This window comes from Sebastes fasciatus, chromosome 11 (assembly GCF_043250625.1).
Source record: "Sebastes fasciatus isolate fSebFas1 chromosome 11, fSebFas1.pri, whole genome shotgun sequence".
In the NCBI taxonomy this organism is placed as follows: domain Eukaryota; kingdom Metazoa; phylum Chordata; class Actinopteri; order Perciformes; family Sebastidae; genus Sebastes; species Sebastes fasciatus.
Window position 1 is genome coordinate 15,313,085 of NC_133805.1, and position 12,407 is coordinate 15,325,491.

The 12,407-nt window shown below is 40.9% G+C and overlaps 1 protein-coding gene across 2 annotated transcripts in view; it reads right to left on the reverse strand.

The window, feature by feature from the left end:
- Positions 1-369: 369 nt before the first annotated feature.
- Positions 370-12,407, reverse strand: part of tcf3a (transcription factor 3a) — a 31,373-nt gene continuing 19,335 nt past the window's right edge. The window contains exons 9-20 of one of the 2 annotated variants that reach the window (XM_074651028.1): positions 11,130-11,229; positions 10,594-10,730; positions 10,295-10,451; positions 10,122-10,180; positions 9,905-9,983; positions 8,022-8,098; positions 7,708-7,881; positions 7,425-7,536; positions 7,157-7,286; positions 3,716-3,951; positions 3,140-3,268; positions 370-3,030 (exon numbers count right to left, since the gene is read on the reverse strand). In XM_074651028.1, coding sequence (XP_074507129.1) covers positions 3,147-3,268; positions 3,716-3,951; positions 7,157-7,286; positions 7,425-7,536; positions 7,708-7,881; positions 8,022-8,098; positions 9,905-9,983; positions 10,122-10,180; positions 10,295-10,451; positions 10,594-10,730; positions 11,130-11,229 — 1,383 coding nt within the window. In that variant the 3' untranslated portion in view covers positions 370-3,030; positions 3,140-3,146. Of the gene's footprint in view, positions 3,031-3,139; positions 3,269-3,715; positions 3,952-5,613; positions 5,880-7,156; positions 7,287-7,424; positions 7,537-7,707; positions 7,882-8,021; positions 8,099-9,904; positions 9,984-10,121; positions 10,181-10,294; positions 10,452-10,593; positions 10,731-11,129; positions 11,230-12,407 lie in introns of both variants that reach the window. The other variant, XM_074651027.1, reaches the window with a different exon arrangement.

The window sequence follows — 12,407 nt, forward strand, 5'->3', positions numbered from 1 at the left end:
TATTCAGACTAATACAAATTAATGTACACACACAGCAAAACAGGGAGTATTATATAGCAGAGGAGAGCTAATTTGTTCTGTACAAAATATAATGAAAGCTGCCATGTGTATTGGAACTGAGTGCAGTGTACTTTATTGGCAGTGGGAGGTGACAATGCAGCTCATTTCTGCCCCATAGTGGACAAATCAAGATATGGTACTGCTGGCCATGAAATCATCACTACCTGACTGGTCTGTCCTAGATGTGTAAACTCAATTTCACAAATAAAATAATGAATGGATTGCATGGTTGCATTGCAGAGACAAAAATTGCAATTAGTGTGTTTTTAAATTTATGGGTTAAAAAAAAGACATTGAATAAACGTGGTGTTTGTTATTAAAAATGGCACATTTATTGCTACATTACTGTTATATACACAACAGTTCTCTATATCTACTTTATATATAAAAAATAGGAAACTGGAGGCACTTTGAGGACATAGCCTACATAGATGTTGTCCCCAAACATGAGTGAAGACAGAGAGATTTGTAGCAGGTCATCTGTTGTGGAGGACAGAAAGGGTCTGTTAAACAAAGAATATCAGGTGCATGTTTTGATCCTTGGATACTGCAGACATATCTTTCATGTAAAGAAATAAAAGTACAAGTCTTCAGTAGAGATTTTTCATATCACAACAACACCACGTTTTTTTCTGCAGAAAGGTTAGAGTAACTGACAAAGAAAATAATGTTTGGGGCTAGTCCGTGGGGCAAGATTTGTGATAAACTGACAGGTAGAAAACCAAATACTGTTACATATCAGTATCAGCTTACAATGATAAAGCTGACATATCATACAGCTGTACATACATATCAATGCACATGCCAGTCAAGGACAAAATTATACTTAACAAAATCAGTACATAAAAGATGAAACATTTTAAGTAGTTCTCAGCGTCAAAGTTGAAGACCAGGTTATTAGTCACATTTAATGACACGGACACTGAAGCAGTCAGCGTCAATGAGTGTGATTCTTCATTTAGATGTTCCGAGACACTGTCAGATGTTACTGAAGTATATATGTTTTTATACATCTGTATTATAAAAAGGTACAACCTATAAATCCTCAAATGCAACATCATCCACCATGTAGCAGAGAAATATTCAGGCACTGGTGAGTAACCATTATCAAAACTCCCAAAGTCAGGAAAATGACTAAGGCCACCCTTTTTGATTCATTTTATGCTTCATTTTATGTTTCATATCATAATGAAACAGTGAATTATGTTGCAGATTGTGCAGACCGCCCCTACTGCCCCTTCCTCAAACTAATCAACAAGCTCCTCAGAGAGCTAGACATCAGGGAGAGGAGAGGGGGGTGTGCTGAAGAAAAATATTGTGTTTCATTTAAGAAAAACTGTCGCAAACACCAGAACAATCCAATTACAACTGGCCTGACAGGTCTGTGTTGAAACATGCATTTTTTTTTTTTTTTTTTTAAAAAGGAGAGCAATATCACAACATGTGATGTTACAGCCAGATAAGTTTGTCATTTCTAACATTTCTAAGCACCTGGCACAAAAGAAAACACCTCACTTTGTTCCTGGAATCTAAATTGAGTCGTCTTACATTTAAACAATGTAAACAAAAAAAGAAAGAGCATTCCAAATGATAAAAACAAAACTCATACAACTATCTTACAAAGTAAAAAATAAAACAATAAAAAAAACAATGAGAAATCAATTCTACAAAAAGGAAGATCCTTACAACAGGCTTTGCAATTGTTCAAAAAGGGGGGGAAAACAAAACACAAAATGCTCAACACACAGCAACAACCAAAACAAGTCCGAGTAAATTCTCTACAGGGTAGCAGGAACACTCATGATCCCTTTCAATACTCAATTATTTCTGTCTTCTAGCAAAATGCGATTTACGACAATACAAATTGCTCTGCGACTTAAGTTTAGTAAGTTCACCATGCTGTAACAGAGTCTTTAGGTATGATTTGACAGGGGCAGGCTGATGTGACACTGGCTGAACACATGGCTGAGAGTGACGGCGAAGTAGCTGAGCAGTGAGGATGACATCTGTACGCTCGAGTCCAACCAGTCGGGACGTGCATGTGCACATTTGATTCAACATCAGTGTGGTTCCTGGATTTGTATCGAGTCTTTGCTCGTGTTTGCGTCAGTGGAGGCTCTCTCTCCGGCAGTCTCTCTGTTCCACTTGCATGGCAGTGACCATAACAGATGTACAGGACTTAAAGAGATAAGACTCCACAGTTAAAAATAAACCAAAAATAACCCACCACTTGTGAGTCACTGACTGTGGCACCTTTTCAGCCAAAGCAAGAAATGTATAAAAAAAAAAAAAAAAAAAAATAGATCCAGAAAAACCAGCATACCAAAAGAAAAGGAGTCAGCTCTCTGATTGCCCAGTTAGTTGCTGGATGTTTCCAAACCTACCTCTGTAATTCAGTCATCACATAAGAAGATAATAATGATGGCTATTTTATCTTAATCAAACACTATGCATTAGGCCTCTTTCGGGCACGTTTAAATGGGTTTCGTTCAATCATAAGATATAAACCCAGGTGTCCCTCTTAGCCTGTGAAGAATGTAAGACCTGCTTTTCAGATGGGAATGCCAATAATCACCCAACAATACAAATCCTAACTCTGCTCACACAAGCAGTTGATCCAAAAAGTTTCATTTGATCCAAACAAGTTTTTGCTCCCAACATGTAAAGCAAGTTTTCAAAATGTCTTACAAAAACATGATCATAAGAATGTCCTTATGTCCAATTTCCACTGTCTCCGAACCGGAGTCCTCGGTTCAAAGTGTTGTCGTGTTAAGATTAATACATTTTCCCTCTTTCTGTAAGAGTGTGCTTGTTACTTTTGTATTCATAGTCAGGAATGTGGCCACCTGCTTTGTCAGTAATGAGGTGTGTGTGCGTGTGTGCTTTCCAAAAGTTGATTAACACACACTGAGATGCATGACAATGATAGATTAAGGCCACGTGTTCTAAGGGCTGTACAATCAACAGGAACTGGAAGAGAAAGGAGAAAAATTGTATGAATATTTTTCCACAAAATCAAACAAGCTATTGTTCATTATATTATCTTGCAGGCACCACAAATCCCACTTCACAAACTGACCTGAGAATTACATATGTCCATCTCCCAGACCAGGGTGACCCCCACCAAGCTGCATCTGGGGGTCCACGCCTGAAACCTTCTCCTCCTCTCTCCTCTTGAGGCAGGCAGCCTTTGGGTTCAAATTACGCTCTTCGAAAAAAGGACACATAGATTAGTACAGTAAAGGAGGGAGTATGGGAATTCTTGAAATTATCTCATTATGCTTCACCCTGAGAAATCTTTTTAAGCCATTAAAGCAGAGTTTTGAACATACAAAAGGTAAATAACAGACAGGGAGAACAGAAAAGGGGAAAAGCAAGACAGAAAAATGAAAAGCAAGATGAGAATCGCAGGCGTTGGGCAGAAAAGCAGGGGTATACTTCCTCAAATATTCTCCCTTTCTCCTCCATTTCTTCTTCATTTGTCAAAGTGATACGAGCAAATAGCAAAGAGAAAGCCAAAGGTGAATGCCACACAGTAAGTGAGAACAAAGTTAAAAAAGAGATTTTCCTGTAGGTGAATGGCAACTTGTCCAGCTAAGATAAGAGACGGTTGGTTGTCTATGTGGATCAGACCTTCCCGTATTGGCTGACCTACCTCGCACCTGCTTCTCCAGGCCCATTATGACCTGGACAGCCTGTTGCAGGATGATAAGCTTGGTCTGGGCCTTGTCGCTCTGCATGTGGACCTGGACCATCCTGCCGAGCTCTCTGAAGGCTTCGTTAATGTCGCGCACGCGCACCCTCTCCCTAGTGTTGTTAGCGTGGCGGCGCTCACGCTCCCTCAGCTCCTTCTCCTCGGCAGTCAGGTTCTCATCGGTCACCGAGCCAACGCTGCAGCCAGGAGGAGAAGTGGGGGTTGGAAGGGGCTGGTTAACAAACCCAAATCACAGCCCTCGCTGAACATGGGCTAGACGTTCTCACTAAAGCTGCAGTTTTATTGTTTTAAACCTATGATACTGCTTTGAACTTAGTATTATTCCACATCTGAATCTTTGTTCTGTTATTGGGAAATGTTTTTATTTTTGATGTAAGTCTATGAATGATTTCAAGCTCTTGACCCAAGATGAGACCAGTGGAATTGCTGAAGAAGATCCCAGTGGAGTAGGGCTGTGTTGCAGGAGAGGGAGCGGAGGGGTGGGAACAGTTTTTTCGTAGATCTACAGTATGTAAATGATAAATAATACATTTTGGGAAAAAATGAATGGATGTAATCGCAGTCAAAAACGATAAGAAAGACACGCACATCCAGTGACGGATTTGGATGGGTGCTGGATCACAGAAATATCTAGCAGAATTAAGACAGATAGATCCACACACCAAATATTAAATGATAATCAGTCACAACTTTAGGTGTTGTGGGATGAGCAAACGCAACGCTAAATTATCTCTCAAGCCAAGAACAAATATATTGGATACAACCGTCGACCTGAGTGACCAGGTCTAATTAATCTGTCCTTAAGTCTAACCAACCAACAATTTCTTTTGGTCATTGGGGTCCAGGATGGAAGTTGAGGGAATATGGTGACTGTCCAGCAGAATGAGAGAAGTTATGAGGAGGGAGAGAGAAAGGGAGAGAGAGGAAGCAACACCCTCTGCCAACATAGAAAGAGCCACAGAGAAAAAGCCAAGAGGAGAGAGACTAAGGGCATCGTGTTAAATACATCAGCAGTAGATGTATTTATCTGAATGTGAGGAAGAGGAGGTCACTGTTGATATCTGTAAAAAGAAAATTACAGAGGACAGGGGAGAGAATGGAGAGATGGAAAGGTTTTGTCTCGAAAACGGGGTGGCAAAATTAAAGGGTTAATTGTTAAAAGGCTGGGGCATGCAGCACAGAGACACTGCAACAACGCTGAAGACGGGTTAATACACATGACAACTGACAGCCCTGCTTTCATGCTAACCAGAGTGCCAGTGAACAGACAGGTACACTATGGGTGGAAAGTCATAATGCTGAAATAACTTGAAATTAAAATGACTTTGTAGTTTAATAAAAGCTTAATGAGGCAACAGTGGAAAAAGCAAATGAGCACACAAAAAGATGTGTTAATACGGTGGAAGGGCGAGGCGGAGAGACATGTAAGCATTTTCACAGTGGAAACAGACGGCCAATTATAAGACAAGGTAACACATACTGCATCAGGACAGACAGCAGTCCTGCTGTATGTGTTACCAGAAGACGAAAACCGTAGAAGATGAACTGGAGAATGGTCTTAAAACAGTCACAGAGCTTCATTTCCTTATCACATGTCCTCACTTTGTTGATCAGTTTTTAGGATGGACTGCAAAAAGTGCTTTAACTTGCTAGTATTAAGCAGGCCTAATGTGTTTACCATCACAAGTGGAGCCAAATGAATTGCCATGAGTCATTTTAAAAAGATTTTAAATGACTAGCGGGACATGTCAGGAGGTGGGAAGCGAAGCCGTGTGGGAGTTTTATTTTGTAAAGAGGCCCTTCCCCTCCTCTTCCTTCCTCCCTGGACACCCACTGACCTCGAACTTGCTGCTCCAGGTTGAGTATAACGTTAACGGCCTGTTGCAGTACGATCAATTTGGTCTGCGGTTTCTCGTGGCTCATATGGAGCTGACACATGCGGCCCAGCTCCTTAAAAGCCTCGTTGATGTCCCGCACACGTAGCCGTTCACGGGTGTTGTTTGCCATCCTCCTCACTTTCTCCCGCTCAGCCTTAATCTCCACTGGTAGATCTTCGTCGTCTTCCTCATCATCATCCAGACCCAGACCCAGAGCCAGACCCAGACTAGCGAAGAGTCAGTGGCAGATGAAGAGGGAATGAAACAACAGTATGGATACAGTTCACTGATAATAATTTCCCACTTACGGTGTGCAATAAATTTTCCGAATAATGTCAACACCACATGGAAAGGGATCAAATTTCAGAGTAACTCAATGATTAATTACAAACACTGCTACAGAGGTGAATCACATTATGGTTTGGTCTTTGCAATTAGTCAGTTTTTTGACCAAATAGTACCAGGAATAATGGAGCCCCAGGAACTAATGTCAGGAACTGAATCCGGAACTAAACATTTCCACCAGATCTGAAGAACCATGAAGATCAAGTATATGACAGTGAGAGAAAGATTAAAAAGTAACAGCTTCGTGTGAGATGCAATGTCTGAACTACAACACAGCCCACAAACCAAAATTTTAATTTGGTTCCTGTGGTCGCAATGCTGGTAAAAACTCAACATATTCCAAACAGAAATAAACGGCATCAACAACGAGGAACAGCAGCTAAGCTGAAACTCACTGACAAACAATAGCATGTAAGATAATGTGATTGACAACTGTAGCAGTGTTTACAATTGTGATTTTATTACTGTCAAGTTTAAGTCCCGTTTCATGAAGTGTTGATCTTGTTTAAACTTCAAAATCTTTCATCTGTACTTTTGCCTACTATTATTTATATACTGTATATATTATATATATTATAAGGATTATTTTCTGTTCATTAACCTTTATATTTGAAACAGATGTTGGTACTGTAAGGATGTCAGATTTAGAAAAGGAGATGTCCTTTTAATCAGCGATGACTGTTCTTGGATGTGGATTCAGATTTGGACTCTACTACATTAAAAGTTATAATGGGGTATGGTATTTTGATTATGTAGTGTCCTCTTTAATCCTCCATTTCCACTTCTTATTTTTTAAGGTAGTTGACAGCACCTCTATCTTACTTAGCAGAAGATGATTCTTTTAACAATCAAGTGAAAGCTGATTTAGAAACAAGAATATATTTAGAACTGGTCTGTTTCTCGTTATAGGCAAGAAAAGACTGGGGCACAACTGAATTCCTTTCAAAGTAAATTTTTGTCTGTTTTGACCTTAATAGACGAGAGCCCATAAGTCTATTGTTGAACTAGATAAGAAATTAATGACAATAAAGAATCATATCTATAAAGGTTGAAAGTTTCCTGAAACATATTATACTTAAACCACAGCAGAATTAAATGCCATGAAATCTCATGCAGTGATAGATGAGTATAAACGTGTGGAAAAAAACGTTTTAGACACCTCGTTCCAAGGTGGGACCTTTCTTTTTTCTCGTCATCGGATCTGTCGGTGTTGGAGCAGTTTTCATCGTCCTCCTTGTCCTCTCGTTTGATATCAGAACCGCTGGAGCGACTTAGGCTACTGGACAGGCCTGCACCGAGAATTTAAAAACAAAGATATAGAATAAGATATACCAAAAAATATTACTTAACATCCAATCATGGCAAAGTATTGCCACCCTTTCTGACATGAAAAATAAATAGAGAAGTTGAGAGCAACGGAGTCTCACCGGTAAAACCTTCAGGCTGAGAGCCTGGCTGGACAGATGAAGGGCCGTGGTGACCATGCATAAGTCCTCCACTAGAGGGCAGACCAGCAGAGTCCTCATGGTGACCGGACATCTTCAGGACAACAATTTAACAGTGTTTCAATGATCTTGTAAGAAATTTGTAGTACTAGCATCAGAGCAACAAAACAGGTATACCGCTCCACTCTTCACTTTTACTTAAAATATCAAACTTCATTGAGTCATTTGTGGATAGATTTCCTGTGCTGCTATTCATTCATCTCACCAGTCCAGGCAGGCGACTGGCCAATCCAAGTGCGGCACTGGTGAAGGCCGGAGGTAACCCTAATCCAGACGAGAGCAGATTGTGCATCTCAGCCAGGCCTGGCACTCCTTGTCCGCTGGCGTGACGCGAAAGAACAGTGATGGCCTCGTCCAGACGGTCCTCCATTTTACTCGGCTACAGGGAATGAAAAAAAATGGAGGATGAGACGGCAGAAGGTGATGCATGAATGACTGCAGCATCCTTGCCTCTGTAATTTACTTCAAAAATCTTTTGTTGCATCTCTGACATGAAAAAGAAACAACATGTTGACTCACCATGGATTGAATTGGACCCTCATAGTTGGGTGAAGGTGTGGCCTGGCCAGAGGACCGGGTCCATTGTGATGCAGAGCCTAATGAAAAGAAGATCACATGGTTTGGCTAAGTACATTTCATTTACTCTATCAGCTGAGCTTATGCTCTAAACTGATACAAACATAGTAACGCATAGGTAATGCCCCACACTCTGTAGTGGATACTCCATTTATCTCCAAATGGATATTCCATTTTTTGCTTGCCTCCCGTGTTCACAGGGAGATGTAATTGCTGGGTCGGTCAACAAGAAGCAGTCCTGGAAATAAGCTTTTCATGTCTCACTAACAAACACTACAGAAGTAGCTGACTGATGCAAATGGGGCCTAACTGGTGAGTAATGGTCTCCCTACTAGGGCTGTCACGATATCAGATTTTCACTACACTACACACTTCACTACTGGATTATTTATACAATTATCATATGTGTATTATTAACATGATATCAATATTTAATTTTTAAATAGCACGGTTATCATTAATACTGTACCGGTATATCGCGACACCCCTACTCCCTACACTGTCATATTTTGTGAGTCAATTTGCTCAAGAACTTTATTCCCATATTTTGCTGTTTTAAGCCAACCAGATGCCGCGGAAATATCTTGTTTTTCAACACACTGGAAGCTTTTATTGTTTCTAAAAAATGTGCTCACAGTATTATGTGTTTAACATGAAACACTAGATGACAGAAATTGTGTTTTTGATTGCACATTTTGAACATGTGAAACTAATGTGATGGGGATATGAAACTTACAGTAGATATAAAACATAAATTTGTCGTCCACACTTGGCCAAAGTATGAATCAAAGTATTTCATTCTTTACTGGGTTCAAGATTATCATCTTTCCCCCCTTTTTTGTCTTCTCTCACCTTGTGCCAGCAGCAGTATTTCATGTATGGAGTGTGTGATGAGCTCAATGCAGAGACAAACAGGGAAGTGACCCCACCCTCTCTTTATTTTTTACTGTATTTTCCCTTCCTCTCTCAGTAGTTATATTTGGAGTTTGTGTGTGTGTGTGTGTGTGTGTGTGTGTGTGTGTGTGTGTGTGTGTGTGTGCTGCGTGCGTGTGAAAGATCAAGTGAAGGTTAAGCTGTGGATGGTGTACCATCAGTTAAATTTACATTTATAGAGAAATTTCAACAAAAATATACACAAGTATCTTTGAATAGGTGAGACATTTCTTATAACTAGCTTACCGCTAAATCAAATGACCTAAATGTCAAAATAGTCTTGAATGCCAAACTTATCTCCGTTCTGTGTTTGTTTAGTGCCAGCAAAAGAAAAAGGTCTGACTCATCTCTGAGAAAAAAAACAATCTGGGTTATTTAAATTTTGTAAACCAACCAGATTTGTCGAGGGTGACCCTAAACTGTGCTAGGCTCAGCCAGACATTTTGTTTGTAGCTTATTACCTGCCATATACAGAATTATATAGTGTAATATAGTTTATAGTTTGTAAATGTATTCTATGATTTCCATGCGGCTTGTCAGCTAAGATGATCGTTTCTAACTTAATTTGGTTGTTGAGAGTATCAACTCCAACTGTCCAACTGATGGCAAGATACATGCAGGCCAGTATACAGTTTCACTTACAATATTGATAAATATCGTGATGGACTTTGCACATGAGCAAGTAAAGATCCCTCAATACACAAAAATAAAGAATGTTAACATAATGTTTTACTTCCACCTTTAACCCAATAGATGGAGCTACTTTGTCACTGAGAACCATTCAGGCTCAGTGAGAATGACAACAATGCGTTTTTAAAGATTTTGTCATCCCCTTACACAACAGCCAGCCAACCTTGGGCCTCAGGAGAAAATGACTAGAGCTCTTCTCTTACCTGATACAGCCTGGGGAGAGCCAGAGGGAGTAGACGGAGACGGAGGGAAGGTGTTACTGTGTGGGTCTGAAGGATAGATCTGGACAGAGAAAGAATTTGTTTTTAATTAAATGAAATGCGACTTATTTTCTCACATTTATTATGTTAAAGAAATATGATTATATATAACACTTAAAGTCTTATGTTGCCTATAAATATGTATTTTATTATAACTTACAGATGCCAGGGCTTTTCCAATCTCATCACCTGAACTTCCAGGTACTGCTCCTCGATTGGCTTTAGGGGAAGAATTACAATAATGCTCAATAAATATTTCGCTATGTGACAATATTGCATGAAAACATAAAGATCACTTTTCATAAAGAAAAGAGCACATATTAAAGGGTTTACCCATGATGGTGTCAGCCATAGGGGGTGTGTGGCTGGGGACTCCAAAGCTGCTGGGTCCAGAGTGGGGGCCAGAGTGGAAGCCAGCAGGATGAGCCCCGTTCACCTCACTGCCGTGCATGGGGTAGTTTTGGGGAGAGTGGGGCAGTGGCTGCCGTTTCTTTTTTTGCCGAAGCAAAGACACAAAAATGATTTAAATGCACAACCAGATAGAAGCTCCTCAATGATGTATTAGTCAAAAAGTGTCAAAGACCTCATTATGCCTTTATAGAACAAGACCAAAGTGAGAAGGCACAACTCACCAGTCTGTCTTGGGGGTTGAGGGCAGTGAAGGGAGCATGCTGGCTCAGATGGGGGGAGTTGCCCAGCATGGCAGTATAACCAGGCTGAACCATCGACCTGGCAGAGCCCCATGGATCAGAGGGCGGGTGGAGGCCTTCTGTAAGGGGGCATCCAGCGGAGGAGGGGGGGAGCAAGAAGGGCGAGGGATAACCAGCCACAGGAGATGAGAAGACAATGAAGGCCACATATGAGACATGTCACATTACTGTGATGACTTCATTCAACTGTGATGCACTATTCAGCACCCAGGCACCACAGGGTGTTCACTGACATACGGCTACGGCACCTAGATTCATCCAGACTTCCATAACAATATTATGGGGAGCTACTTTCACAACCATACTGGCTATAAAGGAATATTCCAGGTCATTATTATCTTTATAGGTGTCTGATACATTTACCCGCATTAACAACAAGTGTCTCAGTCAGACTGAACTTTTCAACCCAACACAATGAACAAGGGGAGGCTCTGAAGGCAAATCTTGTTTCGACTGACCTTGCATGTAGAATGGTGGTGGGTAGACGTTTCCTGCCTTGGGCGCCGGGTAGCCAGCATTGTCCCTGTTAAAATCATCTCCTGAGGCTGATGCATAAACCTACAACAGAAGAAAAGGGTGACACTGTTCAGCTCAGTGCTTGTAAATCACAAATCACTAACTATATGGTGTACCTAACTTGTTGCATGAACGACGTGCAGTAAATACTATATAAGGCATATTTCTTTTCAGATACTCATATGGAAATTCCCTGGGAGCTTCCTTGTGCTTCGGAGGGTGACCACAAATTAATTTCCCCATAAATATAGTATCTGTACCTGAGTTAAGTTTTCAAACTAAGAAAAAAAGACATATGCATTAAATACCTGATTAAACACAGCTCTTAAAAGTATGTGCTCCTTACTAGGCTAGAATCTATTTTTACGATCTGGTTTTACTACTTAATTCAATAAACAGGCTGTTGCAACATTTCTGCAGACTGGAGCACTGAGCATTATGCATTGAATGTGCAGTGTCAGTGATTTTATTGGGCTCTGTCTCTCTGTAGGGCTTTTATATTTTATCCTGTTAAACAGAAACACACTGAGAATGGTTTACGGATACATAATTCACACTCTTTAACACAGTGAGATGTGACCACACAATGGGAGATGCAGTCGGATTTGGTGCATGGTATAATGGGTATTAAGGAACCAATGTTGTGAACCACCATAGCATTCTCAATCAAGCTTATTCTAGACGAAAAGCAAGTATCAAACTGCGTCTGCAAAACTCAAATGGACTGAAGTTTTCTTCTGTAATTTGATTAAACAGAGAGAAAAAGGAGAGGAAAAAGAGGGGAGAGGAGAAGAGGGAACGGAGAGATGCACTCCTAATTACTGAACCATCTGCCGAATGCTGGATGGCAGCCAACTCCACTGGCAGCTGGGATAGAGGGATGGGGGAGGGGGAGGGAAAGAGAGAAAGGGGAGGGAGGCGGCGGGAAGGAGAGGGAGGCGGAGGGAGGGGGTGTGGGGTAGAGAGGAGGGGGGAGGGGGGAAGGAAGAAACAGAGAAGAGGAGGAAATAGGGTGCCCAGAGAGCTAGAGTGGGAGGGAAAAAATGAGGTGGAGTACGAACCATCAAACCCCAGTATGAATTCCCTTCAGTGATCTAACGGGTATACTTGGCAGAGGGGAAGAAATGTGGCCATAAAGTAAAGGGCCTACAAATACAACACACTATAAATACATGCTGCAAATGAGTGACTGGGCGAATGAGTGGCTTTTTTCCCCCCCT